At 44.7% G+C, this 25,971-nt stretch overlaps 1 protein-coding gene across 2 annotated transcripts in view; it reads left to right on the top strand.

The window, feature by feature from the left end:
* Window positions 1-22,859, top strand: part of UBASH3B (ubiquitin associated and SH3 domain containing B) — a gene marked incomplete at both ends in the record, with an annotated part of 136,324 nt that extends 113,465 nt beyond the window's left edge. For both annotated transcript variants that reach the window (XM_082845309.1, XM_082845310.1), the window contains 9 exons: window positions 4,685-4,893; window positions 8,975-9,107; window positions 10,544-10,664; window positions 11,286-11,408; window positions 12,472-12,564; window positions 13,803-13,947; window positions 19,893-19,999; window positions 21,428-21,537; window positions 22,722-22,859. In XM_082845309.1, the coding sequence (XP_082701435.1) occupies window positions 4,685-4,893; window positions 8,975-9,107; window positions 10,544-10,664; window positions 11,286-11,408; window positions 12,472-12,564; window positions 13,803-13,947; window positions 19,893-19,999; window positions 21,428-21,537; window positions 22,722-22,859 (1,179 nt within the window). The remainder of the gene's footprint in view (window positions 1-4,684; window positions 4,894-8,974; window positions 9,108-10,543; window positions 10,665-11,285; window positions 11,409-12,471; window positions 12,565-13,802; window positions 13,948-19,892; window positions 20,000-21,427; window positions 21,538-22,721) is intronic.
* Window positions 22,860-25,971: the final 3,112 nt, after the last annotated feature.

The following is a 25,971-nucleotide window of genomic DNA, read 5'->3' as shown; positions in this document are numbered from 1 at the left end:
AAAGCATGTTGATACATTTTTAAATATTCTATCAGTTCACAGTATTAACAGGTAGAAGACACCATCCTGATCTTAGGTGAGGAGAACACCTCAATACAAAAAAGACCCCAAACAAACCCTGAACACGTAGCTAACGGATATTTGCTGAGTATCTGTGGCATGCAAGTTACCACGGAACATACTAAAATTTTATTTTTTTAATTTTATTTTTGGCTTTGTTGGGTCTTCGTTGCTGCACGTGGACTTTCTCTAGTTGCGGCGAGCAGGGTCTACTCTTCGTTGCGGTGCGCGGGCTTCTCATTGCGGTGGCTTCTCGTTGCAGCACGCAGGCTTCAGTAGTTGCAGTACGGGCTCAGTAGTTGCGGCACACGGGCCCTAGAGCGCGCGGGCTTCAGTAGTTGTGGTGTGTGGGCTCAGTAGTTGTGGCTTGCGGGCTGTAGAGCACGGGCTCAGTAGTTGTGGCGCACAGGCTTGGTTGCTCTGCAGCATGTGGGATCTTCCCGGAGCAGGGCTCGAACCCATGTCCCCTGCATTGGCAGGCGGATTCTTAATCGCTGCACCACCAGGGAATTTTAAAATGTGGTCCATATGAAATGAAAGCACAGACCAAATATTGTGAGAGTTTGTGTGTATCACATGGGAGACCTGAGAGGGACAACTGATTCCAGGACAGGCAGAAAGATTGGCATGGTCCTGGCATCCTTCTTTTGAAGGAATTGACATTGCTTTCCAGGACAAGCACGTGCCATCTCTGAAGAGTCTTATTGTCCTTTTTTTCCTGAAGGAGAAGCTGAGACATAGGGGTTCAGTGGCTGGTCCTAAGCTAAAGAGCAATTTAGGACCAGAACTGAAGCCAGAAGCCAGGGGTTCTGACCAATGAAGACGGGCAGCCCATCTAAAAAAAGACCACAGAGTTTGCAACAATTGTCATCCAGTTTAACTACATTTACGAAACATACGTATAAATCGTTTCCTAGTTTTTCAGCAGCAAAAGAACTGATGTTTTGTTAGTTTACGTAGCCTTTTAACATCTGTTTTAGATGTGTTTTTTAAATATGAAAACGAGTTCGAAATTCAGGGTCTAGGCCAGGCGACCTCATCGTTGTTTTGGAAGTGTTTGGAAGAGCCAACCCACGACAAAGGTCCAGGACTGTGCGCGGGGCCCGAGAGTGTCGGGGACGTACAGGTTTGTCTGGCTCTGCTGATGGGAATGTCATGTCCTCCTTCCAAGTCATTTGATGCAAGTTTCTGTAAAGACACAGCAAGGAGACTGGGCTTAATCTTACTTCAGAATTCTGAAATCTCCTGGACTTGCTTAGCATGAGCCCTAAATAGAACAAGAGCGGTGTGGCTGGCTGGACTCCTTCCGAGGGCAGAGAAAAAAAAGTCAAGGGTGGCATGCCAATGGACGGCGAGAAGCCACCTTTCTAAGAGAAGGAAGGTGGTGATGGAATTTTCCGAGGAATATCTTCTAATCAACACTGCCCTCCACTCCAGTTAACTCGGAGGGTAATTGCTTTTCTGCCTGACCCACATTCTGCTCAACTGGCACGGAGGGAAGGAGGCAGCTAGCGCCCACATGAATTATTTTCTAAAAATAACATGGCCTCTTTTATCTCTTATTTGTAAAAGCTCATTTATTACTGTTCCTCCTGATAAAGTTCTCCGTCCGAGGTCATTTGGCTTTAGCTGTGCCCTCCTGCATATGTAAACCTCTACTTGCCTTTCTCCTCCTCCTGTGCCCAGGAGGCAGGATGGATTAACTGGTCCAGTGAGGTGACAGATGTCCGGAGGAGGCCAGTGGTTTAGGCAAGGACACTCGGCAAGTGATGCTTTGGAACCCTCTGGGGTCTCACCCCTCTTCTGTTCAGATGCTCACTTGATGTGGGCTTGCAAACGCTTGCTTGTACTTCACACCATCTCTTCCACGTTAGCGATCCCAGCGTGCCATGCCAGTTTTGTGTGTCAAGCACTAGAAATCTAGAGGAAGGACAGAGTTACAGAAAAAGCATAAATTCTGGAGTTGGGCACACACGGCTTCAAATCCTGGCTCCCTCGCTTTAGCGGTGGTTAGATTCGCTTTTACAACTTCTAGAAAATAATCCAGTCCTTAGTTCTCTCGTGTGCAGAATGCCGACAATATTTTGCTGGACTGTCACATGAACTAGAGGACATATGGAAAGGTCCTACCGTAAGAGCCAGCACAGAGTGGGCGTAGCGACAACAACAAAATTGCCACAGCTGTTATTGTTACTGAGAGTAAAAAGGGCTTCAGAGGCAAAGAGGGTCAGTTCCTGTCATCACCTGGGGCTGTATCTGCCCTTCCCAAGATGTCAGTCAGCCAACTTTGAGCTTAGTCCCCACGTAGGAAGGGAGGGAAAACATACTTGAGACAGACTCAAGAGTGCTTACAAGTAGATGCTAAACATAAAAGAGTATCACATAGGACAAAACTAGGCACGTGAGCTGAGATCCCCCAAACTTGGGCTGACTTTTGCACACGCTTTTGGTAAGTGGGAAAGGGCTATGGGGACCTGGGCACCGGTTATGATTTGAGATTTGCCGCAATACCTTGATGGTTTTCTTATTGATTATTCGATAAATCAAAGCTCCTTATTGTCCAACTACCCTCTGCCCAGGACACGATGTCCCCTCTGCTCCTTTCTGTGCCTCGATCTCCCTGGAGATCGCCTAGAGCTAGAACACTTAGCCCAGCGCCCCCAAGTGAAAGGAGGAATGAGTTCTTCTCCCAAGTCATTTTTGAGGTTCTCAAAGAAGGGACACTTCTGCCAAGTCAAAGGCATCATTAGCCAGGACTATGCTGCACTTGAGTGTCTAAGGAACCTGGGTTGAGTTTCGACTTGTTCCCCGTGACTTGGTGCCTCTCTCCACCCTGTTCCAGGAAAAGGAATGTTCCTTTTGGTGTCTCAACACATACCTAGCTTATAGATTTAAGATTTTTTTTTCTTTAAGCTCTTTTAACAACCCAGCAAAAAAAAACCCTTCCTGGTTAGTGTGGAAACGTGGTTTGAGTGAGTGTGTGGCAGAGGAGTGGGAAGGCGATGGGATGCAAGAAGATCTAGAGCTGAAGGGGGACATCAGAAATCCAGTGGAGCAGGTAGTCAAGTTCTGTGCATTATCGTGTTCATTCTCTGGGGGGAAAAATCATATTTTTACTGGCTCCTCTCATTAGCAACTGCCAGAAAGAAATTCTTCATTGACATGCTCTGATGTATCACCTTGACCCCAGTGAGCTGATGAGCTCACAAGCCTACCCAGCACAGGATTCAGGGGTCAGCATCAGCTAGACGGAGAGGTAACCCTTGAAAGCCAGCCATCCTGGGTCATAGAAATAATGGTGCTCCTCCTGTGTACCAGAGGCCTCGGGAGTTTTCTTAGGTTGTCTCATTTAACTTTTATAGTCCGGGTATCATTTGACAGATGAGAAAACAGAGGCCAGAGTTAAAAACCTGTACGTGGGAACCAGAATATTTTGCCCGCCACTGGCAGCTTCAAGATCAAAGGAAGAGCTGATAGAACAGCCCCTCTTAGCCCCTGTGAAACACAGAAAATATTTTCCTTACTATTGAGGTCTCCTGCTGTTAACAAAAATGGAGTAAAAGACATGTTTTCCAAAGTATCTTGATGCCTATGCCTGTGATGTTTCTATATACCAGAAAAGGAGGCAAAAAGTAGAATAAATCAGCCAAGTGGCATAGCCTGAGGTTGGCCCTGGGGGCTTTTTCTGAGCCCAAAGAAGGAACACGTGGTCTCCATCTGTTCACTGACAAAAGCTGGTTACAGACATGACACACTGATGGCTGCGAAAGATATTTTTCTTTCCAGGCCTTCGTTAAAAAGGGAGGTTTAAAGAAAGCTTTTTTTAAAAAAATTATTTTATTTATTTTATTTTTGGCTGCGTTGGGTCTTCGTTGCAGTGCGCGGGCTTCTCACTGCAGTGGCTTCTCTTGCAGAACAGGGGCTCTAGGCGTACAGGCTTCAGTAGTTGTGGCACGTGGGCTCAGTAGTTGTGGCACACGGGCTTAGTTGCTCCGCGGCATGTGGGATCTTCCTGGACCAGGGCTCGAACCCGCGCCCCCTGCATTGGCAGGAGGATTCTTAACCACTGCACCACCAGGGAAGCCCTAAAGAAAGCTTCTTGAAGGCAGGGACCATGTCTTGTTTAAGCTGTTGAGTTACATGGAAAGGAGAACACTTCATTTCCAAAGCCTTCCTAGGGGAGTCTCCATCTGGGCATCGGTGACATCTGCATGGAAGACTCCCTTCCCGTGAGTTGCATTTCCAGGGTCTATTGTGGCACCTACCCCGGCAGACGGAGCAGAGTAAACTAGGTCCAACCCCGTTTGTGTAGAAGTTTACTGGAGAGCCTACAGGTTTTCAGGTGAATTTCTAAAAACCGTATCTTTTGAAGCAAAGACATGCCTGAAGGAAAGTCTGGAGACAGCCAGGAGCACCAGCACATACTCACAGTACCCTGAAAAGAGAAGAAACGCCTTCTGATCTGAATCCAGATCTCCTCAGAGCCTGCAGACCCCAGGGGCACCTGTCAATGTCAGCTTCTGGACGTGTGCCCTGTTAGAGCAGAGCACACAGACCGGCCCTGGAGGCGCTCAGAAGCATGGGTCAGATGTGGGCCTCACGCATCCCTCTCCTCCTTTTTCAGACGTTACAGGTGATCTACCCCTACACCCCGCAGAACGACGATGAGCTGGAGCTGGTCCCTGGGGACTTCATCTTCATGTCGCCCATGGAGCAGACCAGCACCAGCGAGGGCTGGATCTACGGCACGTCCCTAACCACAGGCTGCTCCGGACTCCTGCCTGAGAACTACATCACCAAGGCTGACGAGTGCAGCACCTGGATATTTCATGGGTGAGCAGATGCTAAGTTCTCTGTCTGCTGCTTTTCAAAGAACATTGTGGAGTTTGAGGAGGTGGCAGGGAGACGGACTTGATCCTGGACGGGCAGGGCAGCAGTGCCAGTGAATGAAGTCCGAGGGGGAAGAAAGCCCTATTGGTTCCAGACTTTCAGGGAAGGGCTGAGCTGGGGCGTGAGAAGAATGGGAGATGGCTTGCCCTGCTTTGCTCTGCCTGCCCCCATTGGATGTAACATCTGTCTGAGTTCCTGACTGGAGACTAAACTGAGGCTGCTTGGGGGACCATCCCTTCTGGCCTCAGTGTGGGTCATCCCAGCACTGAGTCTTTATGGCTTTGGGGCTTCTGTCCACTCTTTCTTGGGTCATCGCACGGAGGGGTCTGACTCCCCAGAGAAGCAGGACAGGTTCCCGCTATGCCAGCCAGACCAGTAGTGAAAGGATTTGCAAGGGTCAGGAAACCGAACCGCCCCTCACCGTGAGGTGACCCCGAGCAAGTCCTGAGACTTGGCATGTGAATGCCTAGATGACAGAGACCATTTCTGTGGCAATGGGCAACCGCCAGAGCCTTAGAAAGGCAAGCGGTCCCTCCCCCACCCAAGTTTTCTGGAGAGCGATAGCGTTCCACCCATCCCTCACTCCTGCTTTGCCCCCAAACCAACCTGGTCCCACGTTGAGAGTGACCTGTGCTGCATGACCAGCTTTGTCCTGAGAGAGAGGGGCCTTTTGTTCCTCTTTTATGTTTCTTAATCGGAGGAGTTCAAAGCCAGCCCTTCCCTGGTGCACTCGGGCATCTGGCCAGGGTGTGCGTGCTGGTTCGTTTTTCCTCCCTCTTGTTCTTGCCATGTGCCAACGTGGCTGAGAGCCGGAAGCTGAGCACCAGCTGCATGGTGTGTAACACTGCTTCTCTTTTATGACAGTAATAACAGAGACAGGCAATTTCAGTGAGTGTTTTGCCTGGAGGAAGAAAAGACAAGACGGTCCCCTACCCTGGTTAGCAGCAAGCCAATAAACCACAAACCCAGGGATGGGAAGGAATATCTTCGTCCTTCATAACCGCCTCCCCAGCAACCCTTCCTCTTCCTTCCCCATCCCCACCCAAGGAACATCCAGCATCTGGGGGCACAAATTGGAAGGTCAAAGCTGCCTCGTGTTCCCGAGACCTTTACTTTTTTTTTTTAATATTTATGTATTTATTTGGTTGTGCCAGGTCTTAGTTATGACACGTGGGATCTAGCTCCCTGACCGGGGATTGAACCCGGGCCCCCCTGCATTGGGAGCACGGAGTCTCAGCCACTGGACCACCAGGAAAGTCCCCCCAGACCTTTGCTTTTTCAGAAATGTTTCTAAGTTGGGTTTCCAAAGTCACCGTTTTATCCCTGTTAAAAAAAAAAAAAAAAAAAAGCATAATATATGTGAAGAAACGGAGAATCAAAAGATTATTTGATGATATACAGCTCCCAGATCACATTCTTAAAAGTAGGGTTCCCTGTGGGAAGAGTATGTGGGAGAAGTTCTGCTGACCCGGTTCAGATCTCTGCATCTAAACCCACTCTTGCCCAAGTTAGAGCTCCGCTGAAATGGCGGGGGCGGGGGGGGGGGGGGATCCTCAGTGACCTCAGTCCATGGATCCCAGGGAGGTCTGTGTGTCATCTCCCTTTATTTTGAGAGATTACTAGTGATGTTATTTCCCTGGGAACCATGTCTGAAATTTCACTATCAGCTGCTACAGCCAACCCGGCTGAGAGTGGGGGAAATACTAATATACTAGGTGTTTGTTAGGACACTGTAATTAAGAATTTGAGTTTTTACTCCAGTAGTCTTAGATTCAAATCCTGACTCTCCCACTCACCAGCTGTGTGACCTTGGCCAACTAACAAACATGACGTCTCTGAGCCTCAGTTTGCTAATCTAGGAGATGGAGATGATAATTGCCTTTCCCGTAGAGGCGTGTGTGAACACTGCTGTAAAGGACTTAGCTTTATGTGGATCAGGGCCGTGTCTAAAACGGCACTGAATCTACAAGAGCCATTAGCTTTACGGTTATTTTCTTTTTCTAACTTGTCTTTTCTAGTCCTCTCTTACATGCTTGTCAAATCAAATGTCTCTTCCACAAAAGCGATCCTAGAGAAGAACTGCACTTTCCTAATTAACCCCAGAAGTGGAAATGACTCAGCGAGGCAGAGCCCAGCTCCTGTAAGACAGCCTTGTTTCGCCCCTAATGACAGGTAGCCTGGGGGAGGGAGAGCCACAGGGTCCTCAAGCATGACGTGGCCGACTTGATGGGAAGTTGCAGAGGGGATTCAAGCAACCAACAAGTGGGGACTTGGGGTCAGCAGCCCTTCACAACTCTTCCTCCCCCGTCCTCAGTTTTCCGAGTCCCTCCTAAGGAAATATTTTCCTACCACCCTTATTAGAGCACCCTGCCGGGTTCTGAGTACCTCCAGATACGTACCAATTGGTGAAAGTCCCACTGTGTCTTCTGAATTGGGGGAGGCTGGCCGGTCCTTCTCGGCTGACACACAGCCCTGATGTGTCCTAGGGAGGTGCCAGTGTCTCTCCGATGCTTGAGAAGATGTTCCGGGTGTCAGGTGCAGCTTTCTCCCTACTCTGCGCTCAACATGAAGCATCTGACTATTGTCTTACTGGAACTGACAGCCCCAAACTGCCTCAGTGAGTCGGGGGCTTTGATGACAGTGACAGTTGAGAAGAGAAGGAGGCTGGCAGTCTCGCTGCTGGCTGAGCTGAAGGAGAGAGAGAAAGGATTCTAGCAGTGTCTTCACAGCTGTAATAAAGTAAAGAAATTAGGGAACATGTACAAGTAAGATGTCAGGATGATTCCATATATCCAGACATCTCGGGCGCTGAAGCTTTGATGACTCAGACAGTGAAAATGAATTTTCTTTAACGGTGTGATGTTTGGGAGGGTCTCGGTTTAAAATAAAGGAAAACAACCAGCCTATTAGCCTGTGTGAATGGTACAAGATTTCCTTAGAAATAACCCCAAAATATTAAAAAATTAAATAACCGTAAAGCTAATGGCTATTTTAGATTCAGTGCTCTTTTATACATATGGAACTTTACCCTATTTGCAAAGAAGCAAGAAATCTAAAATTTAAATGCTCTCCCTTGACGCTGCCCAGTGATGTCTGTTGGATTTGCCTAACAACCATATTTGAATTGCAGTGTTTATTAGATAAAGCTTTTTGGAGGCCTTACTAATCAAAATAATTTAAACACAGCATGATTTGCTGCCTGTCTTTCAGCAAGACCTCTTTTGGGGCTTCTGTAGTTACAGTGTTACATCCAGAAATGAGAGCTCTTGGCTCAAAGCTCTACACATCTGGTGAGAATGGTCTCCTCTGGAAAAATGCTGTATTTAATCATCTTGTTGGAGGTATGATTGAGATGGGGGAGGGGTTTGGAAACTGAAGGAGGTAGAGTAGGGGGTAATGGGCAAAGGTTTCCTTGACCATTAGGAGCCACAGACAAAGTGGTAGAGACGGTCAAAATCCTCCCTCTTATTTGTCAGTTCACATGGAAATCACCATGGAAAAGATTAAAGGCAACAGGAATTGTTTATTTCTTGGAGCCAGAAAAAGAGCTGGAGACAATGGTACAAAATTGATACCTCATTATTCTGCAGCATGCTTTGGGTGCCAGCCACGCCTGTGGCATCCTAATAAGCACAGAATCACAGGCCCCATCCCTGCCCACAGGGATGAACGCATCTGTTCCAAGTACAGAAATCCATCTACCATCTACCACTAATTTATTAACTGCAAGACTTCAGTATAAAACAGGATGTTCCTTACAGGATGTTCCTTATAAAAATATCAAATCGCTATGTCGTACACTTGAAACTAATATGATATTGTTAGTTAATTATACTTCAATAAGCAATTTTTTAAAAAGATGTTCCTCTGCAGGCATGGGATGCCCCCTGCTCAGCTTTCCCAGCCATTGCACCGCCCCAGGGAGTGTCTCCTACTCATTCCCACAGTCCCGTTGAGCCCAGGGGTGAAGTGCTGATGACTTCTGGCCAAAGCAGTTAACGTCTTCCTTGTCTTCCCTCTGCAGTTCTTACTCGATCTTAAATACATCATCTTCCAATGCGCTCTCATTTGGGGATGGCATCCTGGAGAGGCGGCAGTATGAGGACCAGGGCCTGGGGGATACGACGCCCCTGACCGTCATCTGCCAGCCCACCCAGGTAAGGCTGACTGTCAGGGCCGCCTCCTCAACTCTGCTCAGGATTCACTGAGCACCTTTTTACTAAGGATGAGGCCTTGCCCTTGCTGCCCCCAAAGGGTTACCTATCTCTCAGGGCACAAGAGCGTAAAAGATATATAAAAATTTAAGGCTTAGGAAGAGTCAGATGGGTGGTGCTGACAATGACTCCCAGCATCTGGGTCTAGGCTGGTAAGGAAGGCTGCTCTGCAGAGAGGATGATACGTTATCTGTAAAGTAGTGACGCGGTTGAGCCTTGAACAACGCGGGGGTTAGGAACGCCGACCCTCCATGCTCCGTACAGTGGAACATCCGCTTGCAACTTACAGCTGGCCCTCCACCTACCCAGTTTGCTTCCTACAGATCCACGGGCCTGTGTCCTCAGATTCAACACACTGCAGATTCTATCGTAGTATTTACTTTTGGGAAAAAACTCTGTGTATTAGTTGGACCTGCATGGTTCAAACCCAAGTTGTTCAAGGGTCAACTGTATCTAATCTATTTTACAGGCCATTGTGAAGATTAAAGGAAATAAGGATACGGTTCTTAGCACCGTTCCTGGCACCTAGTGAACGCTCAGTGTATGTCCGATATATGCCAGAAAGGGTACAGAATGGAGGACTTTGTAAAGTGTATGTACTGTATTGGCAAATGTGAAGCCAGTGGGAGCTGGCAGCCCTGAGGAAGCTGGGAACAGCTGACTCCATCAGAAAGAAGGAACCTAGAAACATCTGTAAGGATCCACGCAGTAGTTCTAGAAACCAGAGCCGTTTGGACAAGCCTTTGACTAGACTTGCCGATTTCATCACGCAGAGGTAGCAACTGCCCTCCCCGAGCCACTTCTGGGAACACCGTCTTGCGTGCAGCGAGACCACAGAGCCTAACCTGCGATTAGAATGGGCAAAGCGGGACCTCCTGGCCGGAGTAGGCTTCGGACCACCACACGGTGGAGATGCGGCAGGTGTATTTGTAGTAATAAAAGTCCTCGCTCCCTGAAGAAGTTGATGGAGCATCTCGTTAGGGGAAGAAGCTGTCCCGCTACATGGCCGTCTCTCCATCCTGGCTAGTTTTGCCTCTGAGCTGTAACTCAGGTGGTCTTCGTGTTTCAGTATTGGCCAGATACTAATCCTACCAACAGCAGCAGCAGTAACAATAAAACCATTTTCATAGCCCTTCTTATTTTGCAAAGCACCTGCAGTGCATCTCATCTGAGCCTCAAAATAACTTGCGAGGTCCGTACGTGAGGCTTACCACCCCCATCTTATAGATAGGCCAGCCTAAATCCGAGGCAGTTAAGGGGCTTATCCCACTCGAACATTAGTGAAACTCGTTCTAGAGCGCAGCTTACCTGACACCCAGCTAGCTCTGAGACGTGCCTGTGTGTGTGTCCCCACTTATATAGCCTTTCTTTCTCTGCAGCCTCTGAGGATCAGCGGCCAGCCTGGCCCTCAGAAGAGATGCCTCTTTGTGTGTCGGCACGGTGAGAGGATGGATGTTGTTTTTGGGAAGTACTGGCTATCCCAGTGCTTCGACGCCAAAGGTCAGTAATTGGTGGGCCCGTTCAGCATTGGCATACCTATCACGGCCTCTAGGGGGCAGAGTCAAGCTACTTTTATCTAGATGGAGTCATTTATGAAATGCCTGTCATCTGTTACATTGTAAGTCCTTCCGGATTGTCTGGAGTGTTAGGGGAGAGAGAAGCGTTCTTACCCCCATTCTATAAACTGGGACACCATGGACCAAAAAAGGCAGATGTCTTGCCCCACAGCCGCATGGCAAAGTTAGAGGCAGAGACAGGTGTCTTGATTCCATGACCAGACCTCCCTCTAGTAAGTCACCCTGGCTCATTTTGGTTCCGTTTTCATTTGGGTGGCATGTTTAAGAGAGGGAGGCTTGCACCTCAGAGAATCCTACCTGCTTTAGAGTGTCCGGTTGTTACTTTCCCTTAAAAACTATCTCTTGTCACTTTCGTCAGCGGAAGGGAAGCGTGGATTCCAGGACACAGTACTAAAGGAGGAGGTCGGCTTCAATATTTTCTAGAGAGCTCAGTTCAGTCTCTGTGGCCAAAAAGGAATGGAAGTGGAGGGGCTGGCAGGACCAGCAGTGGAAGCCCTAAGGAGATAGGAAACTCACGTCGCCTTGGCCTGACTTTTCTTTCCAGGTCGCTACGTACGCACTAACCTGAACATGCCTCATAGCTTACCTCAGCGGAGTGGCGGTTTCCGAGATTACGAGAAAGATGCTCCAATCACCGTGTTCGGATGTATGCAAGCAAGACTCGTGGGTGAGTGTCCTGGCGTGATCACACAGCCTTTCCTGGCTACTTCTTCCAAAGACTGGCTCCAGTGGGGATGCCAGAATGCTGCCTAGGGCTTTCCTACAAGTACTATATTTCCTCAATTCAAAAGGGATTTATTATGTAACCATTAGGTCCAGGGCACTGCGTTGGTTTGCCAAAGTGAGCAAGGTGTGATCCCTATCAAGGGGCAGATGGTCCAGTGATGGGGCAAGGTCAGGCTTGGTGCGGCAGACAGGTCAGCTTCTAGCGCAAGGATGAGAAGGCAACCCAGGAGTGGCTGAAAATATAGAGGCCCACCAGTCTCCAAGATGCTCAGTTCTTTGCAGGTCTAGGTCCATACCTGCCACACAGAGCCAGCAGCAGCCTTGTCCTGTTCAATCATTTAACACACGTCAATTGATCACTTACCTTGTGCAAGGCACCATGCTAGGTACTGGGGACCTAAGCGTGAGTCCCCACCCTCGGCGAAGCTTGTAAGTGGATAAATAATATAGAGTATTCTTGTTACTCAAGAATAGAACTATGTACAAAGTATCATGGGAGCACAAAAGAAGACATGAGAGGAGACTAGAGTAGAAGTTAGTAGGAAGGTGGGACAGCATCTCAGTGGGAGGATCAACATCAAGTCATAGACATGAGAAGCAGCGTCCACAGTGCAGAGGAAACAAGCCTCTTGTTTCTAGAGCATCAGCTGTGACCAGGGCGGGAGACAAGGCTGGCGGCGGGATGGAGACAGACAAGTTCATGGAAGACTTTGACCGCCATGTTAAGGCATTTAGACTTTATCCATGAGAGAAAAACGGGCATTTTACTGCTTGTTAGGACCAGAGAGACAGAAAGAAAATAGACAAGAAGGGTGTATCCCTTGGTCTTTCACAGAAACACTGGTCAGGAGAGTTGTTGAAAATGAGACTGAAACTGCTGGCCCTATGTGAGCGCCCACCTGGAAACAGAGGTTTGCAGGGTCTGTCTGGCACCCTCTCCGACACTGAGTCAAGTTGAGGCTTCGTAAATCATCGGATGGATTCTTCTCTGGTTTCCTTCGCAGGTGAAGCCTTATTAGAGAGTAACACCATCATTGACCATGTCTACTGCTCCCCGTCCCTGCGCTGTGTTCAGACTGCGTACAACATCTTGAAAGGTGAGACTGGATAAAGGTCAGCTAGCCCATCCCTCCGTCTCCAGGCAACCTGACACAAATTATCCTACTCAGGGGACATTAGCCAGTTGAAAGCTTTGAATCTGAAATGTTGAGCAATGATTCTTTCTTCTGGAAGATGACTTTGCAAAAGCCCCCAAATCATACTCTGGCAGCAGAAGTGAGATCAAGAGAATACACAAATCATGTTTTTCTTGAAAATGTAAAGCTCTCTTCGATGAATTAGAGGCTTGTAAAATATTGTTCTCTGGCAGTAATTTAGAGCCTACAGAGCGTGATCCTTTTTTGTTTTGTTTTTTTCTTTGTTTCCTCCCACTCTGCTCTGTTTGCCTCTTTACAACGGGGAACGGTGCTCCTAGGTGTCTGTAAATCTTAATCACCCTTGTTTCTTTAGTTCATTGGAAGAAGTTCAAACGTACCATTGTTATAAAGATATTCAGCTCTTACCCTAAAATCCGTGGAAACTTGTGTTACAGGAATCTCCATTCTCATTTCACTGGAAGGAAAACTAGAAGAAACAGGGTTGACTGTTTACTTATGCCAAACAGACAAGCCAGAAAAAGCTGAGTCAACAAGGAAAGTACACTACGTTTGAGACTTCTGTTCGTTAACCTTAAGTAAGCCAGAATGCATCTGTGTATTCAAACGCATTCTCATCTGCAAGGAAAAACTGTTGGCTAAATGCAATACAAAGAGTTAAACAGGGACAGTTCCCACTCTGAGGACAGTTACACAATCACAAAACACAGGACTTGTGCACTGGCATTGGTAAATATTCAACACTGGATTTTCTAGTAGAGAAAATGAACTATCTCTATGATACGCAAATAGAATGTAAGCTGTTGTAAAACAGTGGATGCTGAGAATTTCTGAAGTTTCTTGGTAAGAACATCTTGGAACTTACTTTAGAAAGAGGAATTATAGTAGTCACAGAACTGTAATAAATTATATGGATAATGACTTTTTCTTTAATCAGATACCATTTAAAGCCAGCATACATCCTGGTGATGTGGCCAGAATGAACTCACGTGCTTATAACACAAAAATTAAAAACTCTTGTCCAAACCTGCATACTTTACTTCCTTAAGCTATATATAGCATCTGCTAGGAGAGAGAATAGAAGGTTTATGAGCATTTTTGTAACAATTTGGCCTCTAATTTACTTTTCCACTGAGAACATAGTAATACTTCCTTCATCTTCATTTTATTTTCCCTCTAAGGTTTACAACAAGAAAATCACTTGAAGATCCGCGTAGAGCCTGGTTTATTTGAGTGGACAAAATGGGTTGCTGGGAACACACTACCTGCGTGGATACCTCCATCAGAGTTAGCTGCAGCCAACCTGAGTGTTGATACAACCTACAGGTAACCCTCTGAAAGGGCTGTTTCCTGAGGCCAATGTGGAAGTACTCTTCTCCACCAGGCCAGGCTAATTAAGGAGATGAAGGACCAGATGTAGCCCACAGCCAGTTGTCCATATTGGTGGAAGTCACGCTATGATTTAAAAAAAAAAAAAAAAACTGGAGAAAGCCAGCATTCCCTTGTATTGGGCATTGGTGTGAAGTATGTCTCCCATCACATGCACTAGGGTTTTCTGACTTTACTACATTGATTTCAGTGAATAATAAAACCACTTCGCATGCCAGGAGCACACACCAGCTAATGATAAAGCAGTTCAGAAGCCTGTTGGGAAATAAGGGAAATGACGGTGTCTTGCCCTGGACTGTCGCTTTCGATTTTTCAAAGCATTTTTAATTATCTTCATTCATTATTGCTATAACCCCAGGATGGAGGCAAGCCACTTTCATATGTGAGAGAGTTCTGTGGGCTGCCGAAAGTTATACATGTAGTGGACATATCTGACAATAATAATAACTAACCTTGATCGATCATTTTCTGTGTGCCAAACACTGTGTAATCTGCTTTGTAGTAGTCCTTTGCTTTTCCCATTAGACTATTAGAAAGAAGTGTTTGTAGATTATAACATACTTACATTAACCATCAAAAATCCACTCGGGCTTCTTAGTGACGTGATAAAAAAAATGCTTTCTGTGTTCTTTATAGCAGTATTTATTTTAAATATTTTTGGTAAGCAATATTTTTCTCTCTAACCGCTGTATTTGGTTTAAATATTTTTGTTAGTTGTTCCTATTAAGCGTTTAAAATATATCTGATTATCTTGTCAGTGTGCAATAAAGTTTTAGGTTGAGCGTTGAAAAAAAAAAAAATCCACCCAGACATTTGTAAAATGTCTTTGAAGGAGGACAGGTATTCACAGCCATTACGGTGGGGAATTAAATGCATTTCTTAAAACAGAGTTTGGAACAAGTGACCAATATAAGCAAAACTTTCTTCCTTGTGCTATCCCTTGACCTTTCATTTCAAATACCTACCCAAACCTCAGATGAAGCAATATGAGTTTCTGGCTAAGGTAGGAGAGAATATCTTTTCTTCCATACTAATTTTTGGCTCTGCAAATAAGACCTCAGATAACCCCATTAATTAATTAATGTGTGCTACTTCTTGCCTTAAAGGAATGAGCATTCCTCAAAAATAAGATTAAATCAATCCATCAGATCCTCTACTGAAATAATTCACATTTTGTCCTATCTACTCTATGGCCACTGTTTTTCTGTTCCTTGGGAAGCAGCAATAAATGATTGTCCCCATGCCAACAGCCATCATCCCTCTGCCCTGGAAAGAGAACAAGTTACTGCCAACGTTGGTAAAATGACTTTCCTCACCTACCACCCAGCCCCACCCAGGCCAGCTAGCCTCAGATTCCCCTTTAAGTGCAGCCTGCAATTCTTCCCAAGCTATTTACAAAGGTCCCCAGAATCATTCCACACACAGACACATACCCCACCAGCAGTACGAACAGAAGGATGAATGCCAGGAACCTGGGGGCCAGGACACGGTTCATATTCCAGATTTCCTTTTCCTCTACGAAAAATCAAAGTTCTATTCAACCATTTTGTGTTGGGGCTTGGGGTGGTGGTGAGATTAAGCCTCTAATTCTATAAATCAGTCGTGAAATTCACCCATCAAGCATGTGAGAGGCACAGCCCCTAGAGTCAAATTCACTCTGAAATTAATTCTGTCAAGTGAGCAGGGCTTCTGAAGCAGGTAGTGGTGCCCAAATGACTGGAGAAACGTGGTGATGTGCAGAGGGGCAAGAACCGACAGGCAGGGTATTATAAGCCAGGCAAGCACTGCTCATAGATCCCTCCCTGTCGCCTTGAACAGGAGGGAGGAGCGGCTGGAAGGTGGATTTAGGCTGGTGACCAATATCCAAGCGTCCGCCACGGGCAGCAAGACCCATCCTGGGGGCTGGGTGTAGAAAGCAGCCCCAGTGGAGCTAGGCGGGAAGGAGCAAGACAGAAAAAAACAAAATACACACCGGCTGCATGAGGCTTCAGAACAGGACCCTGACTGGGGGAGGCAGGGCAAAGGGGATGGGGAGCCATGGATCTGGAGTATTAGACAACAAATCAAACTTTGGTGTGGGACTCAGGGCAGAAGCCTGCTCTACAGTCTGGACCAAAGTAGGCTGGGGAGAGGAGAGTATACACGGGAGAATACTATCCCAAGGGTACTACCTGTGTACCCAGAGCTCTGGGGGCCAGGTCTAGTTGGTGGTTGGAGGCCCACCTGGGTCCCAGAATAGTACAGGGGTCCTGTCAGAAGCAGGATGCTGCTGACAGGAGTGGGAAAGCGTTGACTGTCCCGTCCCCGTCAGGGCTCGTTCAGACGTGGAAGCCGTTCATAGGTTCAGCTTCAAGGCAAGAACTGATCAGGAGGAACTGGAGTCTGGCATCTACCAACTCTTCACTTCCGCAAATCTTGTACATTACAGTGTGGTTTCACCCCTGCCGTGACTCCCTGAACCAAAGAGGCCTTTTGTCACAGTGTGTATGTGTGTGTGTTGGGGGAGGGGTCCTGGGAAACCAGGTGATGTAAATGGTAATGGAACTGGATGAGAAGTAGGGACGGGAAGAAAGGGTTTGCTCCAGAACAAGGAGGCGCATCCCTAACGAGCGGGGATTCGTGTTTCTCCCTGTCACCCAGGGTGTTGTAAGATTCAGAAGGTTGTTTTCTAGGAGAAATAGTATGCTTGCAGAGGGAATGTTATTTAGATGAAGGCAAGTTACCTTCAAAAGGAACAGCACCCTTCCTCTCCAGACAGTAAACCCAAGTGCACAGAAGGGCAGCTTTGAGGAGGGCACTATCAGAAGCCATCCAGGGTGAAGGATAACTTTATAGGTATTAATCTCAGACACAGGTTCAAATCCGGGCTCGAAGAGTTGCTAATGATGTAAGCAAAGGCAAGTCAGCTGTAGCCTTTCTAAGCCTTAGTTTTGTCGTCCATAAACTCAGAATTTGCAAAAGGGTTGCTAGGTGGGCTGTGTTCAAAGAACGCAAGTAGGGCGCTTTGCGCAGAGCCTGACACACGGGAACCTCTCAGTAAATCTTAGTAGCAGCAGCAGCAGCAATGTATTCTGATGCAGATGCCATGAGAATTCACTTTGAGAACTCACTAGCACCTCCATGCACTAAATACCAACAATGAAAGACAAAATAAGAAAATATGACACAGTTTGTACTCAAAAAAACAAGGTAAACACCTCATAGACCAGAAAACTAAATAGCAAAGGAAGGTGGAAGACAGAAGTGACTGGGATTGAAGACATTCAGGGTCACCAGGATCGGAGGGCCCTGCTTTGACCATCGTCTTATATGCGTTTGTACATCGTGTCATAATTATCATTTACATCAATAGCTTACTCACCCCAACCACACACAGAGAGCTCCTCAAACATAGAAATTGGTTTTCTTCATCTTTATGTTCCCTGGACTTCTCCAACTGCCAGGTATGTGGTCTGGGTTCAAACTAAGAAAGAAAAGGAAAGGCTGCTGAAGCGTTATCAGCTCACAAGTCCAATGGACCTAATATCTCCTTTAAAAACCTATCCTTACAACTCCCTATTTCATTTTATGAGACCAGCATTACCCTGATACCAAAGCCAGATAAGAATACTACAAGAAAAGAGAACTACAGGCCAATATTCTCAACAAAATATTAGCAAACCAAATTCCACAGCACATCAAAAGGCTCATACACCATGATCAAGTGGGATTCATTCCAGGGATGCAAGGATGGTGCAACATACAAAAATCAATAAATGTGATACACCACATTTATTGTGGTGTATTTATTTAGAAAAAATAAATAAATGTGATACACCACATTTATTGTGGTGTATTTATTTAGAAAAAAAGATGATAAAAATTATATGATCATCTCAGTAGATGCAGAAAAAGCATTTGACAATATACACCATCCTCTTCATGATAAAAATTGTTCAACAGATTGGGTATAGAAGGAACATATCTAAACATAATAAAGGCAATTTATGGCAAGCCCACAGCTAACATCATACCCAATGGTGAAAGGCTGAAAGCTTTTCCTCTAAGATCAGGAACGAGACAAGCGTGGCCACTCTCACCACTGCTATTCAACATAGTTCTGGAAGTTCTAGCCAGAGCAATTAGGCAAGATAAATAAATAAAAGGCATCCAAATTGGAAGAGAAGAAGTGAAACTCTCTTTGTTTGCAGATGACATGATCTTATATATAGGAAATCCTAAAGACTCAGAAAATCCTAGAACTGTCAAAACTAACCAACAAATTCAGCAAAGTTGCAGGATACAAAATCAACATACAGAAGTCAATTGTGCACAAAAACTCAAAATGGATCAAGGACCTAAATGTAAGGCCGGACACTATAAAACTCTTAGAGAAGACCATAGGCAGAACACTCTTTGACGTAAATCACAGCAGGATCTTTTTTTAAATTTATTTTATTATTCTTGGCTGTGTTGGGTCGTCGTTGCTGCATGCAGGCTTTCTCTAGTTGCGGCGAGCGGGGGCTACTCTTGGTTATGGTGCACGTGCTTCTCATTGCGGTGGCTTCTCTTGTTGCAGAGCATGGGCTCTAGGCATACAGGCTTCAGTAGTTGCAAGATGCGGGCTCAGTAGTTGCAGCATGCAGGCTCAGTAGTTGTAGCTCACAAGCTCTAGAGCACAGGCTCAGTAGTTGTGGCGCATGGGCTTAGTTGCTCCGTGGCATGTGGGATCTTCCTGGACCAGGGCTCGAACCCATGTCCCCTGCATTGGCAGGCGGATTCTTAACCACTGCACCACCAGGGAAGCCCGCATGTCTCCTTTTGAATTATGGTTTTCTCAGGGTATAGGCCCAGTAGTGGGATTGCTGGGTCATGTGGTAGTTCTTTTGAGAAAAGGGATCCTTGTGCACTGTTGGTGGGAATGTAAACTGGTACAACCACTACGGAAACACTATGGAGGGTCCACAAAAAATTAAAAATAGAACTACCGTATGATCCAGCAATCCCACTTCTGGGGTATATCCAAAGGAAATGAAAATAAGATCTCAGAGAGATATCTCCACATAATATCACTTATATGTGGAATCTAAAAAAGCCAAGCTCAGAGAAACAGACAGTAGAGTAGCATGGACACCCATGGGACCGTGGGGAGGCGGAAATAGGGAGAGACTGGTCAAAGGGCTACAAACTTACAGTTAAAAGCTGAATACATTCTGGGGATCTAATGTACAGCCTTGTGATTATAGTTAACAATACTGTATTATATTCTTGAAAGTTGATGAGAGAGTAAAGCTTCAATGTTCTCACCACCAAAAAGAAAATGTGACATAATGGAGGTGTTAGCTAAGACTATGGTGGTCATCATTTTGCAATGTATAAACGTATCAAATCAATACCTTGTATACCCTTAAACTTACACCATGTTATACATCAATGAAATCCCAATAAAACTGGAAAAAGATTAAGTAAAACTTACCCTTACTGCTTATCGTGTGCAAGCCTACTAGAGGCTTGGGAAATCTCTGGTGATTTAAATAGATAAAGAGATCTAACCTCTGCTTAGCTTCCTCTTGTTTATGTGACCTGGGACTGACTGTCAGTAAAATTAGTCAAACTGCTATGAGATATCCTGCAAGGGAAGCCTGAACTGAATGTTTCATTTTTCAGCTGGTCACTTTGACACCATGCGCACATGGCCTTTATTTCTGTACATTCTGCATATTAGGACCCCACTTCTACATAGTTGAAATACTCTTCCCTGTGCCTCCATCCTTTCTAGGGAAATGGATAAACAGAAATATGGGAACTTTAGAAAGGTCTTGAACTAAAACTTAGAGTAACGTCAGTTGCTTTGTCTTGGGATCAAAATGTTTTCGATGCCTTTGTTCATTTTTCTATTGCAGACCTCACATTCCAGTCAGCAAATTAGTGGTTTCAGAATCCTATGACACCTATATCAGTAGAAGTTTCCAAGTAACAAAGGAAATAATAAGTGAATGTAAAAGTAAAGGTAGGTATTATTTTGGACTCCATAGTTAAATCTGTGATCATTTTTCCACCATGGTTAATTGGCTATTCAAGATGGTTCAGCGTGCTTTGACAAACTTGCTTAGTAGGAAAGAAAAATATTTCCAGACTCTCTTATAGATACTTTCATGTTAAATTTGTACTATTCTCTTGAGTACCTCAAATGGTAGATATTCCGTGGAAATACATCAGACTTAGCTACTCTATGAAATAACAGAATTCTGCATTTCAGCTATTTATCTTCCACTCTCTGAAGGAGGTTCCCTATTACAGTTTCCAGAAATTCTTTACCATAACACTGTTTTGCCTCTAATTTGATCCAGGAGCATGGACACCTACACACAAACACACTGACACAAATACACCCACCGTCACTACTACCACCAACCAAGAGCAGTGTGCTATACGACTCAAGTCTGCCACTGAATCTTATAATCATTGAACTCAAATATTTAATGATGTGTAGGACTGTAATATTTGTAGTAAAAAGGGCAGATTATAAGAGAGTCTGCACGTTCCCATCCCCCACTAAAAGTTAAAATATTTATCTTCATAGAGCAAAGGCTGGATTTACGTACACCAGAAAGTTAACAGTGGGTAGCCCTGGTCAACAGTATTGTGGATGGTTCCCGCCTTTCAGTTATCCCTTGTAAGCCACTCACTTCATGACCACCCCTGTGGTACCACCCATCCCCACTGCAAAGAAACTCAGCTTGTTCTGTCAACCAGAAAGTCTCAAGTGCTCACAGCTCTACAATGGCAACATCAAAAACTATAATATATGAGAATAGCAGAGAGGCCTGTAGACATAGAACAGTTTTGTACCTTGATTGGAGGTGATGGTTCCCAAAAGCTCCACATGTGATAGACTTGGCTAAAGCTGGTGAAATCCGAATAGGCTGTGTGGATTATACCAGTGTTCATTTCCTAGTTTTGATAGTGTACCTTAGGCAAGATGTTCCTATCAGAGAGGCTGTGTGAAGGGTGCATGGGACCTACCTAGTGTGTGTGTGTATAGTATATATGCAAGATACAGATTGCATATATATGTATGTATATGTGTAATGTATATACATATTATATAATATGTGTATATAGTATAGATAAAATATACACACGTATATTTAATATGTAAAATATGTACTTGTTACCGTCTGTGAATCTAATTACTTTAAGATTAAAAGTAGGTTTGTTGTTGGGTTTTTCTGTTGTGTTTGTTTGTTTTTTGTTTTTAATGACATTAGGCTGCCTTCACAATACAAAGCGTTTTCAAAATCTTGCTTTTGGCCGAATTGTCTCCTTCTCGAAAATGTTTGCCTCTCCCTGGAACACTTGGCTTCAGTACTTATTACAAGGTTTACATATGTCTTTATAGAAACAGTCTTTTCAGTCCTTGCTTTTTTGCCCCCAGGAAATAACATCCTGATTGTGGCCCACGCATCTTCCCTTGAAGCGTGTACCTGCCAGCTTCAGGGCCTGTCACCTCAGAACTCCAAGGACTTTGTGCAAATGGTCCGAAAGGTAATTCCTGCTTGCATTCCAGGGGCCTGTGGGGCCTCGGAGCTTCAGAATGGTTCAGTGCTGGCTGATAGCGAAGTTCTTTGGAGCTGGGAAGGTACATTTATTGGTTTATGCAACCAAGATGTATTGAATGGGGCTCTGTTTAAGGCGCTTTATCAGGCCTTGGGTAAGAGAAAAAGATGTGTTTGAGCTACTTCTAGCTTCTAAGAGCTAAAACTTAAGAAGTAGCTAAGAATCATAAGCAAATTGTCTGGATTTCCCTGTGGGACCATGGAACGGATACGGAGGAGGTTTGTGGGCCAAAACACAGCATCTGATAGCTCAGCTGGAAGAGAGGTCCTGGCGGATAGGCCAAAGGAAGCAGTGATTCAAAATGATGAGGCTGAAAGGCAAACCCAGGAACAAGGCAGCGAGACAGAAAACCCACCAGGCTGACCAACACATCTGGATTCTTCCTCCTCATGCCTGTGGAAGAGGTTTTCCCGTCAGCCACCCTCCCACATACGCTTCCCTCCAGGCTGAGTTATATGCTTCCCGTAACTATCCCCAGAGAACCTGGTTCAAACTCGACGGCAACGCTTTTCTCATTTTTCTAAAAACTTACTTACGTGTCTCTCCTTCCCATTAGTCTGTAAGCTGCTTGAGGGCAGAGATTTTTGTCTTGTTCATAAATGCAACTCTGGACACACACACAAGTACGTTTTGAAATGCCATGCCTACTGAAGTTAGGAAGGGCACACAGCTTCAGCTCTGAATGTGTTAGGTACACATGCCAAAAAATGCAAGAAAAAGCAGGATAAAACAAATTCTTAAAACTTGATTCATCTTTCCCATTGTCCAAGTATAATTTCAGAAATGTTTGAGCTGCGTTTTCAGCTTGACTTGTAATCAGGAATGAACTCCTAGCACCTTAGCTTTATACATGAGTTCCTTTTTTTCCTCCCGTGCTATATAGAAACCATCTATAAATAATTGCATTTAATGAATCCTTCCGAAGAATCCTCTTGCGTTGTAAATACTCTTCCTTCTAATGTATCAGTTCTATCCATTTCATTTTCAATATTTTGGAGGGAATGCTTGCCTACAAAGCCCTTATTCATTCCTTTGAATTTTCCTTCGCCTAGGTAAAAGTTAGAGCACTCAACCTGTTTTCTGTTTTCCCTTTCTTTACTATCTTACTTCAGATCCCCTACTTGGGGTTTTGTTCCTGTGAAGAATTAGGAGAAACTGGAATCTGGCAGCTGACAGACCCACCAATCCTCCCTCTCACCCATGGACCAACTGGGGGCTTCAACTGGAGAGAGACCCTGCTGCAAGAATAACCGCACGAGCGGACAAGAAGAAAAGACGTGAGGAAGGCTTCGGGAGAAGTGGCTTTTTGTGTACTTAGTAACAGTGGGAAAGTCTGCACCACATCCTAAGTGGACGGCTCAGAATCATTTAGCATATTTCCTTTCAGGCTTTAATGTTCGTAGGATGAGACCATGTCAAGGAGAGAAAGACTTGATTCAGGGGAAAAAAATTCATTCTCCCTGGACTCTTGCCTCGCTAACAAGGCTTTCAAGAATTGTCTTCCTATACAGGGGCACCTGCTAGAGCAGAGGATGTGTCCTCCCTTCCATCTGTGCTAAGGAGCCTGGGTCCTCCCAAAGAGAGCTGCCAGCCCACTCTGAGGAAAGATGCAGGAGAATCCAGCTGGAGGGACACCAAGCTGCCAGTCCAGTGATGGGCTTTTCTTTTCTTTTTAACTCCATGTTCCAGTTAAAACCAAGCTGCAGAATTCTTTTAAGGTGATTAGAAAACATGCGGTTTCCCATCAATTTCTACCCTCAGTATGACCCCCACACACACTAGTGCTGCTGGCTCAGGCCATCTGCCGGAGGACTCTAACCTTCACCCTGGTACCACCACATCACATTTTCTCTAGAGAAAAGCTGACTGCAGCTTTGTGCTACTGTCCTACCCCCCTTGCTTCTATCTATCTGTGAAATGGGGAGACAGCATTTTCACTCTCCAAAAGCACTTTTGGATACTCAGGAGGAAGATAAGATAAACGTGTGAAGTATTCAATTGTAGGAGCAACGAACTTGCCAAATATATCAAAGGAGTTCCTCGTGTCACAGCCTAACGAGCCACAGGACTTCTGAATCACCGTGATTCGCTCGTCTTCGCCCCGAGAGTCTAGACCATGGTAACTGGTTAAGGATGGTGACATTTTCAGATGTATGTGAAATACATTCTTTGAGTCAGCAAGAAGCTCATTCTTGTGCAATATGGACGTCGTTACAAACCATACCAAGGGTCAGATCATTGTACGCTTACAGTACATGTCAACCATAACAGAACACCCGCAAATGCATCAGTTACATCCAGAGATGTATTATGAAGTCAGGGAACTAACTTAAATGATGACAGTCACGACGGCACTGCTGCTTGTGCTGTCGTTTTTATTTGTTTGTTTGTTTTGCTATGGTAATTTAAAAGAGGTAGGTAGGGCTACTTAAGGAAAGTTGGGAGAGCCACATCCTGTGGTATCTCGTCACACTTGCTTCCTGAATTTAGAGGGAGTTTATTTAAAAGGAAAACAAATGACAGTCAAACGAAAACAGGTATCAATGTCTAGTTAATTGTGTGACTAGCTGACTGTTGACGGCAGCAGACAATGGTCTGGCATGGTATAGTTCACTCTAGAATATATGTGCAAAATGAAATCTCAGCCATTTAAAGAGAACATTCATGTAAAACAAATCAGTATACATTGTAGCATTAAACAAGCTTCAGAACCCAAAGGAGAAAACATATGGGATATAAAAATAGATCTATGCTCCTATCTGAAACTAGAATTTGATGAGCCTTGAAAAGAAGAGGAAGTGAAAGGATGCTGGCTATGTATGTTAATCTGCAAGAGGATTATTGTTGAGTTTTTTTTTTAAGTCACTTAGAGAAATATGTCATGAATTTTATATTTTAAGAAACAAATCTTGATTTCTTCCAGCATTGCATAAACACTGATCCAGCTTCTGGGTCTAGAAATAACTCTGTGCTGACATGATTGATTAATATAAAAGTTTTCATCTTAAACTGGGGGAAATACTCATATTAAAGGTTTTAAGAGAAAAGTCACAGTATGGCCAATGCAATGTCACTGCCAGTCATTCTTTTATCTGTAATTAGGTGAATCCACTGTAATCAGATCTATAATGTTTATTAGATTCTCCACAAATTTTCATGGACTTTAAATGCTCAGAATAATGCGCGAACATCTCATATTCGATTTCCTTGAAAATTGTAGCAGTGTGTTCTGGACAGGGTCTGTACTTGTATAGAACAAAGTTCAGAACAGGTTATCCCTCTCTCCTTCTCCATGATCTTAAGCCTTTGATGACCTGATAGACTGGTTTAGCTGGGCTACGGTCCAGTGTCCTTAGTCCAATATGGACAAAGCCTTAGGCCATCATCTGTGTGAGCAAAGGAAGGCAAAGATCTGAAATAATCTTCTGAATAATTTAGGGTGGAGAACCTTGAGTCAAAGAGTTTATTCCTCTGCTTTATCCAGATTGTTGATCAAAATGGCCTGAATGATCTGAATTCTCATGAAATTCTCTTTTCACATTTACCTAATTAAAAAACTAAACTTGGACTCCAGTTGAGAAATTCTTTGGAAATTGTGTTGAATCTATGTGTAATAAAAGGAAGAGACAACTGTATTACATGATTTCATATCCATTTAAAAATTCTAAATTGCTATTACAACTCCAAGTTCAGGCTGGTTTCTTTTGAACTGAGGCTGCTGCCTGTTCAATGTTTTGGGGGGCTAGGAGAAAGAAGGAAGGTAGAAGGGAGGGAGAGGGGGAAGGAAGCAAGGGAGAAAGGAAGGAAATGCCAGATTGGAAGAAGCAAATGGTTTCCTGTAGAGAGGAAATTTTTTTTTTTTTAATGTTGAAAGTTATCTGAAATAAACAGATAAAATTAACTAAAGGATTTAATCTGGGATTGAAGGTCCAAAACAGTCTGCTGCCTGCACAAGTGTGCCACACCAACCCGCTAATGGCTCAGTATTATTCACAGATAGACTTTGGTTTCAGTGATTTTAAAATGCCACGTCTATTCCTTTGTGGACTAGAATAATTGGCACATTTTAATGCACAAGCTGGGGGTTTCATTTTCCCAGGCTCCCTCTCCATCACTGCAATGGTAGCTGGGAGCTTATTGCTTCACCCCAGCAAGGAGTTCAGAATACAGTGTTTTCCATTACATTTAGATTCATAGAATCTGAATGGCTGATTAAATGGCCATCTGATGGCTGAAAGAGGGGGGTATTTTTCACCCTGTATTGAAAGGCTTGGGGGAGTCTCTAGTTTTTATTTTAATTATACTTTAACCAAAGAATTCTTTTAAAGTAACCTTATATTTGAAAGACAATTTTGCAAAAAA

Source organism: Leucopleurus acutus (genome assembly GCF_964270905.1).
Source record: "Leucopleurus acutus genome assembly, chromosome: 8".
In the NCBI taxonomy this organism is placed as follows: Eukaryota; Metazoa; Chordata; class Mammalia; order Artiodactyla; family Delphinidae; genus Leucopleurus; species Leucopleurus acutus.
Note: the sequence above shows the minus strand (reverse complement) of the source record. Positions and strands in the feature narration are given on the sequence as shown.